Source organism: Schistocerca americana, chromosome 3 (assembly GCF_021461395.2).
Source record: "Schistocerca americana isolate TAMUIC-IGC-003095 chromosome 3, iqSchAmer2.1, whole genome shotgun sequence".
Lineage (NCBI taxonomy): Eukaryota > Metazoa > Arthropoda > Insecta > Orthoptera > Acrididae > Schistocerca > Schistocerca americana.
In genome coordinates this window covers 225630196-225651391 of record NC_060121.1, presented here as the reverse complement: position 1 = coordinate 225651391, position 21196 = coordinate 225630196, and the positions used below count along the sequence as shown (strand labels likewise).

The window sequence follows — 21196 nt, the reverse complement described above, 5'->3', positions numbered from 1 at the left end:
AGCCATAAAATATTTTTGGAGTAACTTTAATTTTTATATATTAACCACTAATATTCTTTTTCATTCATTTTGTAAATAAAAGCCATCTTCCTTGCTCCAATGTAATTTATCTGTTCCAGACACCTTTTGCCTTATACTTTAAGGCATCTTCAGTGGACTCTTGAATGATACAGTTTTGTTTTGATATGTGATATTTGTAGATTATAAAACAGTTCACATCTTTTTTTAAGTCCACAAATATCTTTTATCAAAACAAAACTGGATCATTATAGATTCCACTGAAGATGCCTTAAAGTAAAAATGGTATTTGAAATATCTTTCAGCTGATTTCTGAAAAAGATTCCCCACTTGCAAGCTGGGCCTGCAGCTGTATGGCACACCACAGAAGTCACAACATGGCAGCACCAGTAGAGGCCTCCACTTTCGAATGTGTGAGCAGCCTCTCCACAGTTCACTCTATCGGCCAGCCAATAGCTTACAGAGTCGGGCCCAGCCAGCCCCACTCTCAGTCACATGTTCACTTTCAACCAACATGCCTTGGACTAATAGAGCAGCCACTTCGTGGCAAGTTTTTTCTGTACCAATATTCTTGAAGTAATAAAATATTGGGTTCATTATTATATGTGTGTTCTTGTAGTCAGCACAATTATATGAACTTGTGCAAAGGGGGGCTTTCAGTATGAATATGTCAATAAGACTGAATGAGTTGTAGATACTTTACAAATATTTTTTATATAATTCTATTGTTGGATATTCTTCATTGGTGAATCTTCTTGCTGCCTGTTCTGAGGTGCCCCTTCAGCATCTGTACAGTGCTGGAAGCTCCATGATGTACTTTCTGTGATGTAAAGAAGTCTGCTGGTGAAATCCAAATGATACCTATTGCTCAAACAGATAACAATACAACATGAACAAATAACATACAGTATCATATTCAGAAAAAATATGGACATGTGTGCTGTTTGAAACATTTCCCTTTAACCTACTATTAACAAACTATATGATTACTCAAAGATGATGTAACTTACCAAACGAAAGCATTGGTATGTTGATAGACACACAAACAAACACAAACACACACACAAAATTCAAGCTTTCACAACCGACGGCTGCTTCATCGGGAAAGAGGGAAGGAGAGGGAAAGACGAAAAGATGTGGGTTTTAAGGGAGAGGGTAAGGAGTCATTCCAATCCCAGGAGCGGAAATACTTACCTTGGGGGGAAAAAAGGACAGATATACACTCGCACACACACACATATCCATCCGCACATATACAGACACAAGGTCAAGCTGCTTGTGTCTGTATATGTGCGGATGGATATGTGTGTGTGTGCGAGTGTATACCCGTCCTTTTTTCCCCCTAAGGTAAGTCTTTCCGCTCCTGGGATTGGAATGACTCCTTACCCTCTCCCTTAAAACCCACATCCTTTCGTCTTTCCCTCTCCTTCCCTCTTTCCCGATGAAGCAACCATTGGTTGCGAAAGCTTGAATTTTGTGTGTGTGTTTGTGTTTGTTTGTGTGTCTATCAACACACCTACGCTTTCGTTTGGTAAGTTACATCATCTTTGTTTTTAGATATATTTTTCCCGCGTGGAATGTTTCCCTCTATTATATTTATATGATTACTCATTTATACACTATGACAAAGGTACAGAAAACTTTATATCTCTTACTCTTGAGGGAAATCCTCAGATTTAACAATTCAATGTTCTGTGCCCTCGCGACTGCCCCCCCCCCCCCCCCTTTTGCCTTTTTTTCTTGTTTTGCAGTACATCCCAACAATATATTATGTAAATAAAGTCCTCTTATTTTATACATGTTCGAATGCTCTTTGATGCTTGAGTACTACTGTTAGAGACAACAAGACCAAATATTTATATAAATGTTCCTAAGCAACTAACATGCAATTCAAGCAGAAGAGATATGAATAAAATTACGTACAAGCATACCTAAATATTCTCGTGGAAATTTTAAGGGAATGTGAGGTTTATGGAAACCAACAGCCAATAAAAATGGCTCCTCTCTCTTCTCACGCAGAAATTTTTTTGCTGCTTCAAGTGACTGTAAATCTGGCAATGATTTTCCTGGCTGTAGTTCAACAGAGACAGGGCAAATTAAATTTCTCCCCGGCTGCCCTGAAGTACCATGGCAAACGGGGCTATCTCGATACTGTTCTGTTGGTGGGTGGAAAGGTTCTTCAGACCAGCTATATGGCTGATCATCACTGTAGTTAGACGAAATACCTTTCAGAAAAACAAACAATATTTCAATTAGACAATAACTTCAAATAAATGTAGTTTACAGGTTCACATAAAGGTTTCCGTTTGTTGCTACGTTTGAAGAAGCTTTTGCAAAATAATAACATTCATCAGATAGCTGACAACAAAAATACATGGTACCATCACATAACAATATGTATCAACAAGAAATTTTTTAAATACTGCAAAGATCATACATTAAAAATACATTTGTGGCTTTCTGCTCTCAAGATTTCGTCCAGTGCAGAAGTGACAAAGACTCAGCATTCATTCAAACCGTAAAATAATCTTGACTTTTGTTTAGTTCTGAAATGATATTTGTACTCACAAAGTTCAAGTGGTGTTGATCTATTCCATTGGTATCAGCTCTTGCAAATTTTACACAGCTTGTTTCTTAATTAACTGCCATTCCTAGCATATTATTGATTTATTAATTACTTCTTAATTAAGTAATTCATTCATATATCACATTGTATACCTACCTAATTAAAGATAAATGTTGAGGTATGTGGAACAAATTGAGGTATAGATTAACAGAGAGTGTTAGTTGCCAGAAGCTACTTCTGTAGTCTTGAATAACACTCAACTATCACATATTTAACATCCTATATTTGTGCTTCAAATGGTTATAAATTACTACAATGCAGTTAACAGAAAAAATCTTACTTCGAAAATGTATGTGACTTTCTTTGTAGGATTAAACAGGTGTTGTTTACACAGCTTGTTTCTTAATTAACTGCCATTCCTAGCATATTATTGATTTATTAATTAATTAATTATGTAATTAATTGGCCTGTTGATGCAACACACTCATCCTCAACTTCTTTACGTTCAACAATTCACACATTTCCTTCATTAAATCTGACATGAAGTTGGTCCCTTGGTCAGTAATTACTGTCTCCGGTACACCAAACTTCAAAATCCAGTTGTTTACTAATACTTGCGTGACCATTGCTGCCTATTGATTTGGCATAGCCACCATCTCCACATACCTTGAAAAGTGGTCTATTATTGTCAGAATGAATCTGTTTCCTGATGGTGTTCGTCTGAAAGGTCCTAAGACATCAATCCCCAGCACAGAGAATGGAAATGGGACTTCGACAATTGTTGTAGCTGTATCTGTTTCTGGCTCAAATCTGTTCTCTGCACACATGGTATACAATTTTTGATATACTGATCCACATCTACTTTCTTACCTCTCCACCAATACCTCCCGCCACTCTTCTACTCGTTGCTCGACACCCTCCATGACCAGATAACACGTGATCATGTGCTTCCTTTAAAACCTCATCCCTCAACTTTGCTGGCTCCACTACCCTTGACCCTAACTTCATTTCCTGCACAGAAGACCATTGTACATATTAAATTGTGGCTGTGTCTGATACAATTTACAATCATTGTTCGCATCCTGTAATTCTTGCCATACTGCTAGGTCATAACCTATGACTTCTACTTTTGCCACCTTCCTACTTAGTGCACCTGCATTACCGTGCTTCTTCCCAGGCTTGTGCACCACCTCGTAGTCAAATTCACTAAGCCTCACAGCCCATCTAGCGAGTCTAGTGGATGGATCCTTCAACCCCAACAACCACTTCAATGTAGCATGATCTGTAACTACCCAAAATCTTCTCCCATATAAATAACATTTAAAATATGTGATTCCATAGATTACTCTAAGCATCTCCCTCCATTTCCCTCTCAGTTGTTGAGTGATTCCTCTCTGCTGCATTCAACTACCTAGATGCATAGGCTACAGGATGTTCTTTCCCCATCAATTTCCTGACTAAGAACACACCCAAATGATTGATTTGATGCATCGCATGCTAGTATAAAGTCCTTTTCAAAATCTTGAAACACAAGAACCAGACTTGATGTTAACACTTCTTTCAGTTTGTCAAATGCTTTACAACACTCTTCTGTCCACTCAAATTTCACACCCATCCGTAACATGTGCGTCAACAGCTGTGTTAAATCTACAAAACCCTTCACGAACTTTCGATAGAAATTGCAAATTCTGATGAATGACTGCATTTCCTTAACTGCTTTCGGCTCCCGAAAATCCCTTACAGTCTGTACCAACCTCATATCTGTTCGCACTCCATCCTTACCGATAATATGACCGAAATATTTTACTTCTTCTAATGCAAAATGACACTTCTCCAGTCTCAAAGTCAAACAAGCTGCTCTTAACCTCATAAAGACTTTACTTAACCACTGTCTATGTTGTACTACTTGAAAAATAGACCAGACACTGCCATGGTTTCAAACCCCTCAAGACACTGTCTAGCAACTCCTGAAACATTGCCGGAGCATTTTTCAAACCAAATGGCATTATAATGTACTGGTAATGGCCTCCAGGAGTAGAGAAAGCAGTTTTTGGATGATCCGCTGGAGCGAACTCTAACTGATGATAACCACTTGTCCAATCCATTGTAGAAAAGTACTGGCACTGTCCTAAGTGATCCAAGGTCTCCGATATGTTTGGAATAGGGTATGCATCCATTACTGTCTTATTATTGAGGTATCGGTAGTCACAACAGAACCTGTATTTCTTAGTTCCATCCATAGATTTCTTAGGCACAACGACAATGCCTGCTCCCCAGCAACTATTGCTATGCTCTATAATACCATCTGCAAGCTGCTGATCAATGAAATCCTCCACAATTGGCTGAAAATACCTCAGTATTCTCTATGGCTTATGGTAAACAGGCGCTTCATTCCCTGTTGGTATCCTATGTTGAACTAATGGAGTTGCTCGTAACGGCCCTTGTGGAAAAAACAAATCCTTAAATTCCCACAATAATTCTTCCATATGCTCTCTTTCTCCTCCTTTCAAATGTTCAATTTTGTCATGCAATGCAGTTCTATCGGCAGTTAGTGGTTGATAGTTTTGCCTACCACTCGAACACCAGTCTTTGTCATCTGGCACATCCATATTTGCTACTAAAACTCCCTTCCTCAAATTTGCATCTACAGCACTAAAATTATCCACATTCGTGGGAACTACTCACCTGCCATTCCCCTCCTGTATGCATACAACACTATGTTTCACAAAACAACCCAATGGACCCAAAACTTCATTACCCTCCAATGGTTCAATAACACATACTGTACCCACAGGTAGATTTGACCTGACACTTACCCAAAGCAACTTCCTGGTGCCACTAGACACACACTCATGCAAATTAAGCCTTAATGCTAATGTACGCAGTTCAATTGGTTTGTTCATTACGTTGAATGCCCCTTGTGACAGCTCTGCATTGACAACATTTTCCCCTAGCTGCAATAACATTCCACCAAGTTTGTTGTCCAAAGTCAATTTTGACATGATGTTGATGCAAGAAATCTACTCCTAGAATCATGTCGTAGCCCTTGCTTACCCACAGTACTACCTCCATGCATGCATTAAATCAGACTTTCTTTATTCGAAAGTCAACTGTCACAGACACCAAAGGCGTGACCTCCATATCCCCCACTCCACGCAACGTATAACATGGTGGGTCTAGCTTCCTTTGTCCCATTATATTCCTAGTAGCCACTGACACTTGGCCCCTGTGTCCAACAAAATCTTAAATTATTTAGTTCCTATGGATCCTACCACTGAACATTCCACCTCTGCATGTGTATTCATAGCATTGAAATTAAATGGGAGCTCCCTTAGGTGGGTCTTGGGCCCCCTCTGCCATTTAATGCTTGTCCACCTCTCCATCCTCCCTGCTGCCGATTTCCACTCCTCCTTTATTCCTCAGTGACTGGGACACTGCCTTTGCACATGTCCCGTACAACCACACTTAAAACATTTTACACCCGCTGTAAACACTGTTTGCCTCTTGCGTACCCCTGTTGCCACGTCTATTTTCTCGCATTGAATTGCCAGCTGAATGGCTGAATACAAATCTTTCGGAGTCCCTTCACACACTTTCCATGACATATGCACTGGTAGCCCTCTCAAAAATACAAGTGCCCTTTGCTCAGCCTCTTGCAACAGAATGCTATTCGCTTCATTGCTCTGACCCAACTCGTAAGTATACTAATTAATTTCCCTTATCCTGTCCGCAAATTTCTCCATCATCTTCCCCTGTCTCTTTGACATTGTACTTAACCTCTCTCTCAAGTACTGAGCGCTATTCTGTCTTTTGTAGCTTTGTAAAAGTCCTTCCTTTAACTGCTTTAACTATCCTGCCTTCCTTAAGGCCTTAGAATACCTTATATATGTTTTCACTTCACCCGTTAATCTAATCTTAGCTATATGTAACAACTGCTCATCAGACCAACCATTCATCACCGCAGAGGTCTCCAAATCCTCCACAAACAGATGCCTAACCAGAAAATGGAATAATCAAACTCGCAGCAGCTGGATCAATCTCCTGCACCCTAGGCAACAACAACTGATCAGATGCGGTTTCCCACTCACTTCTAGATGTTAATTCATTTCTCAAATGCGTATTGTCTGCTGTCAATTGTGCTACTTTTTCCAACAAAATCCGTACCACTCCTGGTTACAACACGCTTCACGTCCATGACTCTGCCGTTGTGTTGCTTTCGTTCCCAGTTAGTCCCGAAACAAAACATTTAAGTACAAGAATAACCTGACTCCTCACACCTCAGTATCATCATGCTTGGTAACATCATACTCAACCCAACACAAAAGTAATTAACTGTAACAAAAAAAATGTTATTGCCCCAAAGAGAATTATTCTGACAAAAAAAAGAAAAAAAAGTATGTCTACACAAAACATCTAAAATGGCATGCCATGAGCCATACTCAAAAACACAAAAAAAGGTAAGAAAACGTCCAATACTCAAAAGAAAACTGGTCAAAACTCACCACATCTTGTGAATGTAATACAGGTGGTGGGCTCGAACATCGTACTGTACAGATGACGTCCGCTATTCTGACACCAAATGTAGTGGCAACTTCTACCACTGAATGTGACAGCAACACCAAATGTAGTGGGAAGAGGTAGAAGGCACCATATTAAGACTTGTCCGAGCTTTCTGATTTATTGTTTCCAACTACAGTGCCCCCATTCCTCTCAATCTGTGTCACTGGGTCCTGCAATGCTGAGGACACCACTTCGCTGTCTGCGAAAGGGCTTGGCACAGAATGGCTGCCTCAGCGACCTGTGCACGTACTGTTGTGTGTCGGCCTAGTATGGCAGCAGAGTTGTGGCATCATCAGGACGCCGGGAGTTGACTCAGCAGCTTGCGTCCCTGCCAACTCAGCACCGCTTGGCATGAGCTGCAGGTGGCCAGCTGCATGCTTCTCGCCGGTGTGGCTAAGATCGCGGCGACAACAAGTGCCCATGATCCAGAGTCCGAATCTCGGCTGGGGATGCCTCTGGCGTATGTTGGAAGCTAGGATGACTGCCCACAGTAGCGAGCCATGGAGTGGCCCGCCGCTGGCTGGCTACGGACCCTGCGTCGGCCTCAGAGGGTCAAACCAGCGACCCGCTGTGGACTGGAACGCTGGCGTGTCATCTGCTGCTGTGTGTAGCTGGTGGTGTGACATGCCCAGCCATCCAGGAGAGGTGCCACACTTGAATCAATCTCATTAGAAACCTGCACCTATTTACATGTGCCACTGTTTTGCCATATGCGCCGCTTCGCATCACGTACTCATAACACACTAGGTTGGCCAGTGGGCCCCTTCTACCTGTGATTTGCAAAATGCAAAACTGCTACATATACTCTTTCAGCAATTTGATGGCCCTGTGGCCTCTAAACTACTTCACAACTGTTGGTATGTGTAACTCACTGCAATATGGCCTGCACCTGGCTGTAACTTGGGCTCAGAATATTGCACTAAACAAACTTTCCCTAGCCTAAATGGTGGTGCTACTACAGTATGTTCGTCACTATAAAGCTATATTAAAAAAAAGTGTGAAGGCAGCCAAACAAATGGCAAGCAATAAGTTCATTATACAACATAAAAGTAAAACAAAAGCAGTGTAGTCTGTTGTCAAATCAGAGTTAGGTGTTAGAGTTAGTAGTAATGAAATGTCTTGGGTTAAAGTAAATGATAGCTTTATCGTAAACCCAGCTCAAATATCAGAGTGTTTAAATGAATTCTTCATAAATCTGGCAAAGTCAGATGTAGATGTAACAGAGTATTAGAATAAAGTAACTCCCTTAGGAATCCACCAAGAAGCTGAGTATCTTATGGATTTAAAAAAAGGCATAATAAAGGATGTAGAAAATATTATATCATCATAAAAAATAAAAGCTATGCTGGGTGGGATGGGATACCCACTAAAGTGATTAAAACAGTTTGTGGCATAATAGCGCCTCCCCTAACTAAAATATTCAACCAGTCTTTTGATCAGGGATGCTTTCCCAATGTTTTTAAGTATGCCGAAGTTAGACCTCTGTTCAAGAAAGGGTCGAGGAAAGACATGGGAAACTATCAGCCCATTTCTATTCTTCTAGTCCTGTCAAAAGTGTTAGAAAAAGTAGCAGCAATGTGGATCAAGAAGTTTATTGTAAAAAATGATATTATTATAAGTAACGAATCTGGATTTCAACCAGGAAAAAGAACTATGGATGCAGTGAATAACTTTATTGAAAAGATAGGCAAACCATTGCATCAGAGGAGTAAAATTACAGGTATCTTCTGTGATTTCATGAAAGCATTTGACTTCGTGAACCATGACTTGCTTATCTACAAATTAGACAAATATGAGATTAAGGACAATGGACTAAATAGGCTAACTTCATACTTACACAAGAGAAAATGAAGAGTAACTATCACCTCAGATATAGTGAACTATTATTCTAAATGGATTACAGCATCACAAGGTGTGCCTCAAGGTTCCATTTTGGGACCAATCCTGTTCTTATCTAAGTAAATGACTTACCCATAAACACAAATTCTCCATCAGTTCTGATTGCAGACGATACTTCTGTTTTTAACTGAAGATGACAATGCAGAAAAAAATCCGAGCTCCATCGTAAGCACACTGGATACCTCAGAAAACTGGTTCCAATTCAATGGGTTGAAACTCAACATTGCAAAAAACCATACAGTTCATTTCAAAACCAAACATCTGAAATGTGTGGAACTTAAAATACAAAATAACAATCAATGCATGAAAGACTGGGACTAAATGTGGACAAGAACTTAAGCTGGAATACACATACTGACTTCCTATCAAACATACTAACCAGTTTTGTATTTTCAACACAACTACTAGCAAATTCCACTTACTTGAGTACAAGAAAAATCACTTATCACAATTATTTTGAATCTATCATTAGATATGAGATAATTTTCTGGGGAAGTTCGAGTAGTGTATCTAAATTGTCCGATACATGTGTACTGCACAGTGAACAGAGTCTTGTCACCCGTTATTTCAGAAATTGCAAATCCTAACTGTTACTTCCATATAAATTTTTGAAATTATAATTTTTCTACACAGCAGACAAAAATTATTTGATGAGAATCATTTTAACCATACATATAACACAAAAATTAAAATAATTTTATGCTACCCACACACCAGTTGAAATTATATGCACAGACTCCACAATACATGAGGATGACAATACCCAAGTTAATGGGCAAAAACACATTTAATATGAAGCCAGAAACTTTAAAAATGAGGCTACAGCAGATTCTGTGGGAGAAATGCTGCTATTCAATAGAAGAATCCATAGAGGATGAAATGATCATTTGAGCAAGGGACAATTAAGTGTTAGATTTTATTGTGATGTACTGTCATTTAGTAGACTATTTTGAAGGCAAATTACAGAAAAGAGAATTTAAAAAAAACTAACTGTGCACTCAGCCTTGTGAGGCCAATTGAGGAGCTACTCAACTGATTAGCAGGAGTTCCAAGGTCAATAAACCTGACAATGACCAAGAGAGTAGTGTGTTGACAAGATGCCCTTCTATACTGCATCTGATGATGCCATTAGCCGAGGATGACATGGCAGTCAGTTGAGCCAAATTGGCCTGTTAGGACTGGAAGGAGAACTTTATTTACTTCTTAGTCTGTTATCTGCTACTATTTACTTATGATTCTGTTGTACACTACCATCTCGGAAAAAAAAGTTGAGAACATGGAAAGGAGGGATATCAGTCTATACTTCTATACTTAGAGGTCAGCTGCTTATCTCCACTTCAGTATATTGGTTTTGCTACTGGATACTTCAGTCTTTCAGGAAATACATCATGACATCAATTAGTTACAATGGTGGGACTACCAAGTCAGCACAAGGTTTTAGTATTTTGGATGATACAACACCATAGCCAGAAGAGTTATTACTCTTTAGTGGCATAAAGATTTTTCTGATCTCTCTAAACAGGTGAGTTCAAAACTGATGTCCGGTGGTGGAATACGCATTACCTGTCTAAGAAAGTATATTGGACATGCATGTGAGGCGTTGGTTTTTGTCCCCATGCTTTCAGCTACTGTTGGGAAGAATTCATTACATGTAGTAGCTACTGATTTGAATTTCATATCTTCTCTCTTGCTCGCTGCTATCATCTGGGATGTTCAGTATCATTTGCCTTACTGAGTTTATTTGTTTCATGTCTCATAATCCTCCAAGCTGTCCTTGCTTTGTTCAAGTAATTTTGAACTCTTTGTGCACAATACATGATTTTTGCTATTTTATCGACGTGCTGAGAAATTTTGTCATATTGCTTTAGTACACTCTTAAGTAATGGTTAGAGGTAGTCCTTTGCATTAAAAAAGAGCTCTCTCTTCCCAGTACAAGACATTTTGGTGTCAGGTATTAAAACCCTTTTTCTCACCTTCTGCTGTAAATTTATCTGACCTGCTGTAAGAGTAATTGGATTCATAATGTTAAAAGAATAATTCAATTTCTCACATACTGCATGGCCTTGGTAAGCTTCTTTCCATTTTTCATGTTGTAAATTCTCTGTGAAGAGTTCAATTGAGTCAGCATTCACAATTCCGTGAAATTTTACTTTTTTTTCTTAATTAAACTTGATTGATGGGGATGCAGTATCACCACCATTTGACTATCATGGTCAGATAAATCATTCATCATGTGGCTTACATCTATTTTATTAAAGAAGCTGGATTCAAAAATAATCAGTTACTGTTGCACTATGTCCTCCTGTTCCTGTTAGAAATATTACTCTGGGGCTCAATCCACAGCTGGCCTCGGTGTTCTTAATCAGAACTATCTGAGATGAAATCTATATTTAAATCTCCACATATAATCAGTTACTTCTGCTAAGTTTTATTAGTACTCCTCTAATTGTTTAATGATGTTTAAAACATCTCCTGCTGGGAACCTATAGGGGGCAGGGCTGTTTCTCAGCCTGTTACTAAAGTATGGCACACAAATAGCTGTTCAATGCAGTATTCATTGAGGTATAAGGCCTAAGGACTTTGGAGTAAACAGCCACTCTCTTTTTTCCGCATCTTACATCTACAAGGTGCCTCTACTCAATTTCTGTAACTTCCACGTTACTATTTTGTTATGAAAAATACTTCTGTAGAAATACCTTTAGCCTTTTTGGTATCCTGCCTCTGAAATGAGAGCACTGTTTTTCTTATTGAAAAAGCTTTATATGTTTTTAATGGAGAAGTCCAAAATATATTATGATCATTAACTTTTGTACTGTCCAAGCTTCCAGTTTTTTTCTCCAGTTATTATTCCAACTGTGTCCATAGTTATTTGGCAGCTCCATCTTTTAGTACGATTTACCTTAAAATAGACCTACACAAAATTTTGAAAATCAAAGGGAATGGACAGTCTTATGCTTATACTAAATGCTTTTGGAAATTAGTTGTGCAAGTTACCTCTTACCAGACGTGTTGCCGTGTATGTTGAGCTCTGGGCAGCAGGAGCGAGAGGGGTGCGGCAAGGGGGTATGGGGGATGGGGGGAGGGGGGGGGGGGCAAGAGGTGTCGGAGAGGGGCAGGGTTGTAAAGGGGATGACTCATGAAGATCTGTATTTAAATGTCCAGTGGAACACTTCATCCAGAACTTGTCACGTCACTCAGAGAGTGGCACAATCTTAATATTTGTGTGAGCTGAATTCTCAGCAATGTGCCTAACATCATCTCGAATGGCACAGTTGAGGTTATGGTCCAAACTGTTCTCAGCACTCCCAGTAACCACTACATGATTTTCTTTACCAAGGTATTTCCCCTGAGAGCTTAAGTCACAGCAGGGACTTCTGTATTGGTTCATACACACCCCTTTCATGACTACTTCCTAGCAGAAGCACCTTCTTGGTCTTTATATGGCATTTAAGAATTCTACCTCAAGAAAAAGACTAAAAATGACTTCTGTGTGTCTATGCCATATAACTTTCAACATGAGACTATATTTTGCTCGCAGTGAAATTACAAAAATGACTAACATTATAAGTTTAATGCACTGCTTTTCGTTACCTTTCAACAACAGTTCTATCTGAAGCAAGGAGAATGATTTCCTACACATACAGCCCAGTTCCAGTTTGTGGAAGAAGTCTTATTGGTTATTTATAGTGGTGAACAACACAACTTATTAACTCGTGCATGATGTTTTATTAGTAATCTCTGTCTTGAATAAAACCTGAGAGCTTAAAGGTGGGTTTTAAGCTCTTAGGTTTTCAAATCTCATCCAGTGCAGTCCCCAACAATCAGTCTTTGCTTTTCATCTCATATGGTAAGTCTCCCCTGACCTGCAATTCTGAGTGACTTTCCCAAAATCTACCCTTTTTCTTAGACCTCTCCAGTCCTTTTCCTTCATCCCTCTTCCTTCCCCCTGAAGAAGAAGCCACTGGCTCCAAAAGCTTGTCAATCATGACAATCTTTTATGTGTGTGTTCTGTCACCGCTTGGTGAGAAGATTTTTTATCTATCCAATTAAATAATGATTATTTATAGTGACTGATTACTTCTCCTCTTTCAGTTTTTTTATATTCTCTGATTATGCTAAACTTCTGGATAGTAGCTTACAAATTCATATTATTGTACTCGTGTTAATAATTTGAAGTTACAAAATTGTTTGGCAGCCAAATGAGTACTTTCAGCTTACAACTAGCACAAACCGCATACTCATTAAATAACTCTATGTAGACAAAACATGACAGCTATCTACTGTTTGGTGTTATTTTTTTCCTTGTTTTTTCACTTTTATAACTGTTATAATTTTTTAAGCAATACAATCAGTAATATCATAAGTTTCATTTAAATCTGGCACTGCATATTCTCCAGTCATTTAGTAACAGAAAGTCCTGGAAGAATGTAAATAATTTAGGAGCACACAGGAGGGACCCACACCCCACCCCAAAGCCACACACACACAGTAAATATATAATCAACACTGACATTTTTATATTTATCATTCATTCAAAATAAAATTCCTTTAACTCAGTCAACCATTTTAAGCATATTTTCCATTATGCTTCATTACATACCATTTGTATCATCAAAAAACAATCAAATATCTTTCCTCCCAATAAAAATCTGAAACAAATTAATTTCTCTTTTCTTTTTTCACTTTTTTTCTATATTTTCATTGTTGACAAATGCCAAGGAATTCAGTGCTCCTCCCAACCCCTTGCTACATGGGTCGCACCCATGTGGAAGAGCCAGGTACAAGAACTGTCGAATGTATCCACCCTGCACATCCCAAACCATTCTAGCTACAAGCAAGTACTATTGCATCAGAGGCAAGGCCACCTATGAAAGCAGTCATATATATCAGCTGCAGTTTTAAATGAATGCCCACCACCAGACTGTGGCCAAGAGCCGAATTGACCACCCAGTGGAGCAACATACTACTCAGCACAAAATGCTTGATTTACATGGCTACTTCACAGTCATGCCTTCTGGATCACCACCCCCCTTGCCCCCCAACACCAGTTTCTCTGAATTTCATACATAGGAGCTGTCCCTGCGATACGTCCTTCATTCCCATAATCTTCCTGGTCTCAGTCTCTACTAGCCGCTGCCCCATAACTCTTAATTTCACTCATCCTGCAGCTACATCATCTTCCCTATTCTTTACATTCCTCTGTTCTGTGACCCTTTCCAATACACAGCTCTATGTCATAATATCTGTGTGCTTGACAAACTCACTGTTATCAGTGATTGTGCTACGTTCATTTCCTGTGCACCTACTGCAGCCACCCTTCCCCTTCAGCCTCCTTCTGTATCCCACTCCCTCCCTCCCTCCCAGTTCATCCAGCACAACCCCTCACTCCGTGTGTTCAGCTGGTGAAATGTAGCTGTCTTGATGAGTGTATGTGAACTCTAGCTCAAAAAAGGATTCATCATAAAGCTAGAAAGTTTGTGGTCTTATTGCTGTTTCTCTCATTGACTCAATGCATCTACTATGTGCAAGCAGCCACCTTGTTTAAGGAATATTTTATTGAAAACTACGGGCTGAAAAACTTTCATTCTCCCCAGTCAAGTGTTGCTATCTAGCCAAGTGACTGCTCCCATGGCTAACAATCTGTAGCCAGACCATGCTGCAGGCCAAGCATAGTTCTCACAGTTGAGGACTCCTGATGAGAGATGCCATGCAAATGCTATCAGGCAATAGGAAGTGTGAGCAAATGAAATGTGGGTTCCTGGTAGACAGGAGCAGTGTGGTGGGTCCAGAACAGATGCTTTCTCTGTGACTGTCTCCTGACCTAACAACACACAATCTCCCTGCATTCTCCTCATCCACTTAGCTTTAATGGCCATTGCACTTTCCCTATGTGCACTCTGTGTAACATGAAGGAGAACTAAATTTGAATACTGTTTAACAGAATTATCTGTTCTCAAAACAAATATCCCCTCTGGGTGCCTCTTCCTTTGCCTTCACTGTCGCTTCCTATTTATGTGGCGTCAGTTCATTGGGGTATGAGAAAGATACTGCCCCCTATGAGTGGCTTGTAAACACCCATACACAGAGCTGGAGTGCTGCCACACTGGGTTGCTGCTGTCTTCATTCTACATAGAGTTCCAGTTGGCTGCGGGCCCTACCACCATTGCTGCCTAGCGGGTCCTTTTCAGCTGGCCTCCTGCAGTTGCCACCACATAGTCCATTGCTGAGCCACCTCCTGCTACTGCCCTGAGGGTCCAAGTCTACATCTACATAAACAGTCTGCAATGGTGGAGGGCACCCTGTACCACTGCTTGTCATTTCCTTTCCTGTTCCACTCAAATAGAGCGAAGGAAAAATGACTGTTTATATGCACCCATATGAGCTCTAATTTCTAGTAACTTATCTTTGTTTTCCTTATGCACAATCTATGTAGGTGGCAGTAGAATTGTTTGGGAGACAGCTTCAAATGAAGATTTTCTAAATTTTGTCAATAGCATTCCTCAAAAAGAATGTCACCTTCCCTCCAAGGATTCCTGTTTGTGTTCCCCAAGCAACTCTGTTAACACTTACTTGTTGTTTGAACTTACCAGTGATGAACCTAGCAGCCTGCCTCTGAACTGCTTTGACATCTTCCTTCAATCTGACCTGGTACAGATCCCAAACACTTGAGCAGTATTCAAGAACAGGGTGCACCAGCATCCGATATGCAGCTTCCTTTACAGGTGAACTACTCTTCCCTAAAATTCTCCCAGTAAACTGAAGTTGACCATATGCCTTCCCTGCCACAGTTCTCACATGCTCATTTCATCTCAAATTGCTGTGCAATGTTATGCCCAGATATTTAAAAGACTTGACTATGTCAAGCAGGACACTAGTAATACTGTATCCAAACATTATATGTCTCATCTTCCTACGCATCCACATCAACTTACATTTTTTCCGCATGAGGGCTAGCTGCCATTCATTACACTAACCGGAAATATTGTCTAAGTTGTCTTGTATCTCCCTACAGCCACTCAACTTCAACACCTTACTGTACACCATGGCATCATCCGCAGACAACAGCAGATTGCTGCTCACCCTGTATGCCAAGTCATTTATGTATATAGAGAAAAACAGTGGTCCTATCACACTTCTCTGGGGCACTCCTGATGATACCCTTGTCTCTGATGAACGCTTGTTGTTGAGGACAATGTACTTGGTTCTATTATTTAAGAAGTCTTCCAGCCACTGACATATCTGTGAACTTATTCCATATGCTCGTACCTTCGTTAACAGCCAGCTATGGGCACTATGTCAAATGCTTTCCGGAAATGTAGAAATATGAAATCTGCCTGTTGCCCCCCACCCATAGTTCTCAGTATATCATGTTAGAAAAGGGCAAGCTGACATTTGCACAAGCAATCCTTTCTAAAACCATGCTGATTCATAGACATAAGCTTCTCAGTTTCAAGAAAGTTTATTATATTTGAACTGAAAATATGTTCAAGAATTCTGTAGAAAACCGAAGTTAGGGAGACTGGTCTGTAATTTTGTGAGTCTGTTCTTTTACCCTTCTTATACAAGGGCAGATGAAATATAAATGGATTTTTTTTTTTTTTTTTTTTTTTATTTAAATTCATTTATTGAAAAACTCAAGGCAATTGTAATTTATTTTTCCACATAGTCTCCTGCTTTGGAAATGCATTTGTCCCAGCATATGGGCAGCTTTTTGATACCCTCATCATAAAAAAAACTGGGTAGTGTCACCAGCCAGTTGTGCACGAAGTCTTCCACACTCTCGTCATCTTCAAATTGTCGCCCTCCTAGAGCTTCTTTAAGTGGTCCAAATAAATGGAAATCACAGGGGAATTAGTCTGGGCTGTAAGGAGAATGATCAAGTGTAGTCCAGTGCATTTCCTGTAGCTTGGAGGCAGTCAGAGCTGCAGTATGGGGTCGGGCATTGTCGTGGAGGAAGATGACCTGTAGAATCGATTGGTCTCATCTTTTGCAGTGATATGCAACACTAGCTTTGTTCAACAGTTTGCAGCATTGATTGTGTATCACTCATGCAAAAAATCAATCAGAAAAATGCCTCACTTATTGGAAGAAACGGTTGAAAGAACCTTGCCAGCTGACAGTCGAGTCTTAGTTTTTAATGGTGCTGACTCCCCTTTCCTCTGCCACTCCTTACTGGCTTGTTTGGATTCTGGAGTGGAGTGGTGAACCCTTGTTTCATCACAGGTGACGATAGGACTCAAAAATGCATCACCTTCTTCTGCAAACCTTGCTGTAAGCCTCTGACAGACCTCCAAACATCTCAGCTTCAGATTTTTGGTCAAGAGTTTAGGTACCTATCTGGAACACACTTTACAGAACTGTAGATCATTTGTGATGATTGCTTGACAGCTCCTATAACTCGTTCTGACTTTTTGTGCAATTTCTGATACTATTTCCTGTCAATCATCATTAATAATGTCTTTAACCACACGAATGTTTTTGTCTGTAATGCTGAACCAAGGATGGCAATCGTGTTTTCTGATTTTCCACACGTTCTTGTCCTTCCTTGAACTTTTTATGCCAGGCAAACACACATGTCCTTGATAATGTTTTATCATCAAACTGTGCCACCAACCTCTGGGAAATTTCCACCACTGTAACTCCTACACACGCAAGATATTTGATAATTATGCGTTGCACAATGGAGGGGTGCACCTGTTGCTCAGACATCATGGGCGTTACTGACGAAACGGCGGGTAATATCTAACAGCATGCTTTCCTCATTTCTAATGGTCCTGCCTAAGCTTCACGCACAGCTCTTTTCACAGACACCCAAATCTCTAATAACCTTCGCTTGTCATCATTTGTGCTTTTTCTTTTGAACCAAGAGTGCAATATCCTCTGCTTCCTCAGATCTTCCGAATTTTGTTATTGGTGTCAGCACTGGGGGAGCATCTTTGCCTTATCATCACAATTACCACACTGTCTCTCCAAGGGTCATGGGTTCTTCACCATGTTGCACCACATATAATGCGTCACCAGCCCTGCCTCTTCAGTCTCCTGTTGTTGATCTGCCAATGGAGAACTATGAGAACATTGCAGCTGGGAAGGATAGGGAACTGCTCTCTTAAAAGTGTTGTTTTCCGAGGACATGTTTTCTCTGCTTTGTTTTTTTTTTTTTATTGTTAACCATTATGTTTCGGTCCCTTTGCTTGTACCAATGTCTCAGATGCACTCCCAGCAAAAGTGTGGGGATGAAGGTGATAGTAATGACTCCATTAGGACCATGTGGGATAAACTGGATAATCTCACCCTTAAGAATATGGAGATGGAGGGGAGATTTGAGCAGGTGTGGACACAGTCAACTTGTGTCAAAGTCAGATTTGAATGTTTAGGCTACCCTTGAGGGGTCTAAGGAAGTTGAAGCCAGTACAGCTCCCCCACAGCTTACTACTGTGGACAGCTGTCATGCAGTTACATTCATTCCTTCGTTTTTGAGGAAACTCAGAGAAAATGTATCTGCTTTTTTGACAAAATGCCTGCAATGTTGGCCACATTTGTTCATGGCCAGACAGTCTCCTGTTGAAGTCAGTGCATCTGAAGTTATCAGGATGCACATACCTAAGTAGAATCAGTAGATGCATTGAGAACACAGAGAGGTTTGAAATTCTGGCAAGGGGTCTAACAGAGAGGTATTCAGATAAGAAGGGTATAAGTTATTACATACTAAGCTGTCTACCCTCAGATGAAGGTAAGGAGGAGATTTTGAGGTCTTTGCCAATAGGATCTGTATGATCTCATACGGTACTTACATCCTGGGAAGAAATGCGACATGTGATGATCTCTTGCTCAAAGTGGCAAAAGTGCAAGTATTTGGTCTTACTTTTTCCTTACATGAAGAAACTAGGAGATTTGTTTCAGCTCCAGTACATAATAATGACCCTTATAGTGTGTTTACAAATTATGCAAGTTGCAGATACTGTAGGTAGTTGAATCATACTGTTAACAGATATCAGCTTACTTACTGTCCTCAAAAAAAAAAAAAAAATAAACTCCACCCAAACAGGCCACGAAGGCCTGCCAGCACATGATCCGACATGAACCAGTGTAACCACTGTGGCAAGGCCATTGGCTACTTACTGTCTTAACTGCCCTCAGTCAAAAGGTAGAGCAAACTGTGGCTATGATGGATTTCAGAATTACACAGGTAGTGGGAGAATTAATCATGGAAATGAATGGGGGCAGGTGCAGCCAGCCCTCCCCGTAGCAACAACAAACTATTAACCTCATCAACTTTTTTGAGGTGGCAAATGTGATTGTGTATGGCACTACGTGTGGGGGGAAAAGTGAGGATTTTAATTGATTCATATGTCCAAGAAAGTTTGAAATTTGAAGCACTGGGAAAGAAAGGACTTGATTTTCATGTCATCCTGGGGAATGACTTTCTGTGCCATTATCAGAGTATCATCAACTATCTAATGCAATCTGTTCAATTCAGTGAAGCAATTTCTCATTTTGGTAGCAATAGGATTGAACAGGTATGTCACACATTGGGGAAGGGGCTCATTTCCCAAAATTCTGATGAACTGTGTAGCTGTGTGTTATAAGCCATTGCCCCTGTAATAATACATTATGATAATGGAAGAGTTCTCTGGATGACAGCCAAAGTCTGAGATCCAAGTGGAATAATTTTTCAGGTTGACCCGCTCACCAAGGATGACTGCAGACTGTCAGACTGCCATGACCAGGAACCCACATAAACACCACAGTGGCTCCATCAAGAGTGAGAAAGTGACAGTTTTCCTGGACCCACAGCACTGAGGGATGGGCAGTGTACAGTGCACAGAGGCTATGAAGGACTCAGAGAGAGTCTGAGCAGATGACACAACTGAAACGCCTGTGTAACCGGATGTACTCCATGGCCCGATAAAGGGTGAAGAGCTCTGCTGTAAATACTGAACAGTGGTCTGGAAGCCAATATTGAAAAATGTCAGTGCCAATGACAAAGCCACATCCAACACCACTGTCAATGTGAGAGCCATCAGTGTACACAAAGGTACTATTGTGAAGTTCCATGTGAAGATTGTGAAACTGAAGGTGATAGAGAAAGGCTGGAGTAGTGTCCTTAGAAAGCAAATGAAGTTCCAAAGTGGACACGGGCCACCACACAAGGCCAAGGTGGTGAAGGGTTCACACCCACTGGGAAAGTTGCAGGGAGCGAGAAGTTAAGCTGTCTGAGCAAGAGACGAAAGCAAACTCCAGCACGTAACAGAGAAGAGGGGTGATAGGCATAGGATGGGTGGCCACCCATGGTACACAAATGGCTTGCATACCTGCTGAGGAGAAAGTCACAGTGGTAGTTCAGCAGCTTCTGCACACAAACACTCAACCGGGCCACCGTAAAAGGTTCCAGTGGCCAAACGGATGCCACGATGGTGGATAGTATTGAGACAGCGTAAGAGGGACGGATAATCAGATGCATAAACAAAACACCAATAGTCTAGTTTTGAACAGAAAAGGGATCGGTACAAACGGAGGAGGGTGGTTCGATCTGCACCCCAGGAAGTACCACTGAGGACACACAGGACATTGAGGAACCATGTACAGCAGTCTGCTAGGTAAGACATGTGGGATGACCAAGAGTGTTTCCTATCAAGCATGTTCCCCAGGAATTTCGTAGTTTCAATAAATGGAAATGCAACAGGCCCAAGATGTAAAGATGGTGGGAGAAACCAATTGTGCCACCAGAAATTCATACAAACGGATTTGCCATTGGAAAAATGAAAGTCATTATTGATGCTCCATGGGTAATGATGATCAAGGCATTGTTAAAGATGCCACTGAATGAGGCAGATCCATGGAGAACTGCAATAGATGGCAAAATCATCAAGAAAAAGGCAGCCGGAGATGCCCGCCGGGAGATAGGCGATTTTTTTTTAATAGGGTTAATGGCGATAGGAAAGAGGATGATGCTCAGGACAGAACCCTGAGGCACACCATTTTCCTGGATAAAGGTGTCCAAGAAGGCAGAACCCATATGGATCTTGAAAACTTGGTCTGTAAAAAATTCCTCAAGGAAACAGGGCAGGCAGCCACATAAGCCCCACGTTTAGAGACTACCGAGGATACCAGTCCTACAGCAGGTGTCATAGTCTTTCTCCAAATCAAAAAACA

General features: G+C 40.6%; 1 protein-coding gene across 1 annotated transcript in view; it reads right to left on the bottom strand.

The window, feature by feature from the left end:
• LOC124605638 (iduronate 2-sulfatase) overlaps nucleotides 1–21196 on the bottom strand; it is a 121126-nt gene that overhangs the window by 90542 nt on the left and 9388 nt on the right. Inside the window, exon 3 of the mRNA XM_047137457.1 lies at nucleotides 1950–2243. Within this exon, the coding sequence (XP_046993413.1) occupies nucleotides 1950–2243 (294 nt within the window). The remainder of the gene's footprint in view (nucleotides 1–1949; nucleotides 2244–21196) is intronic.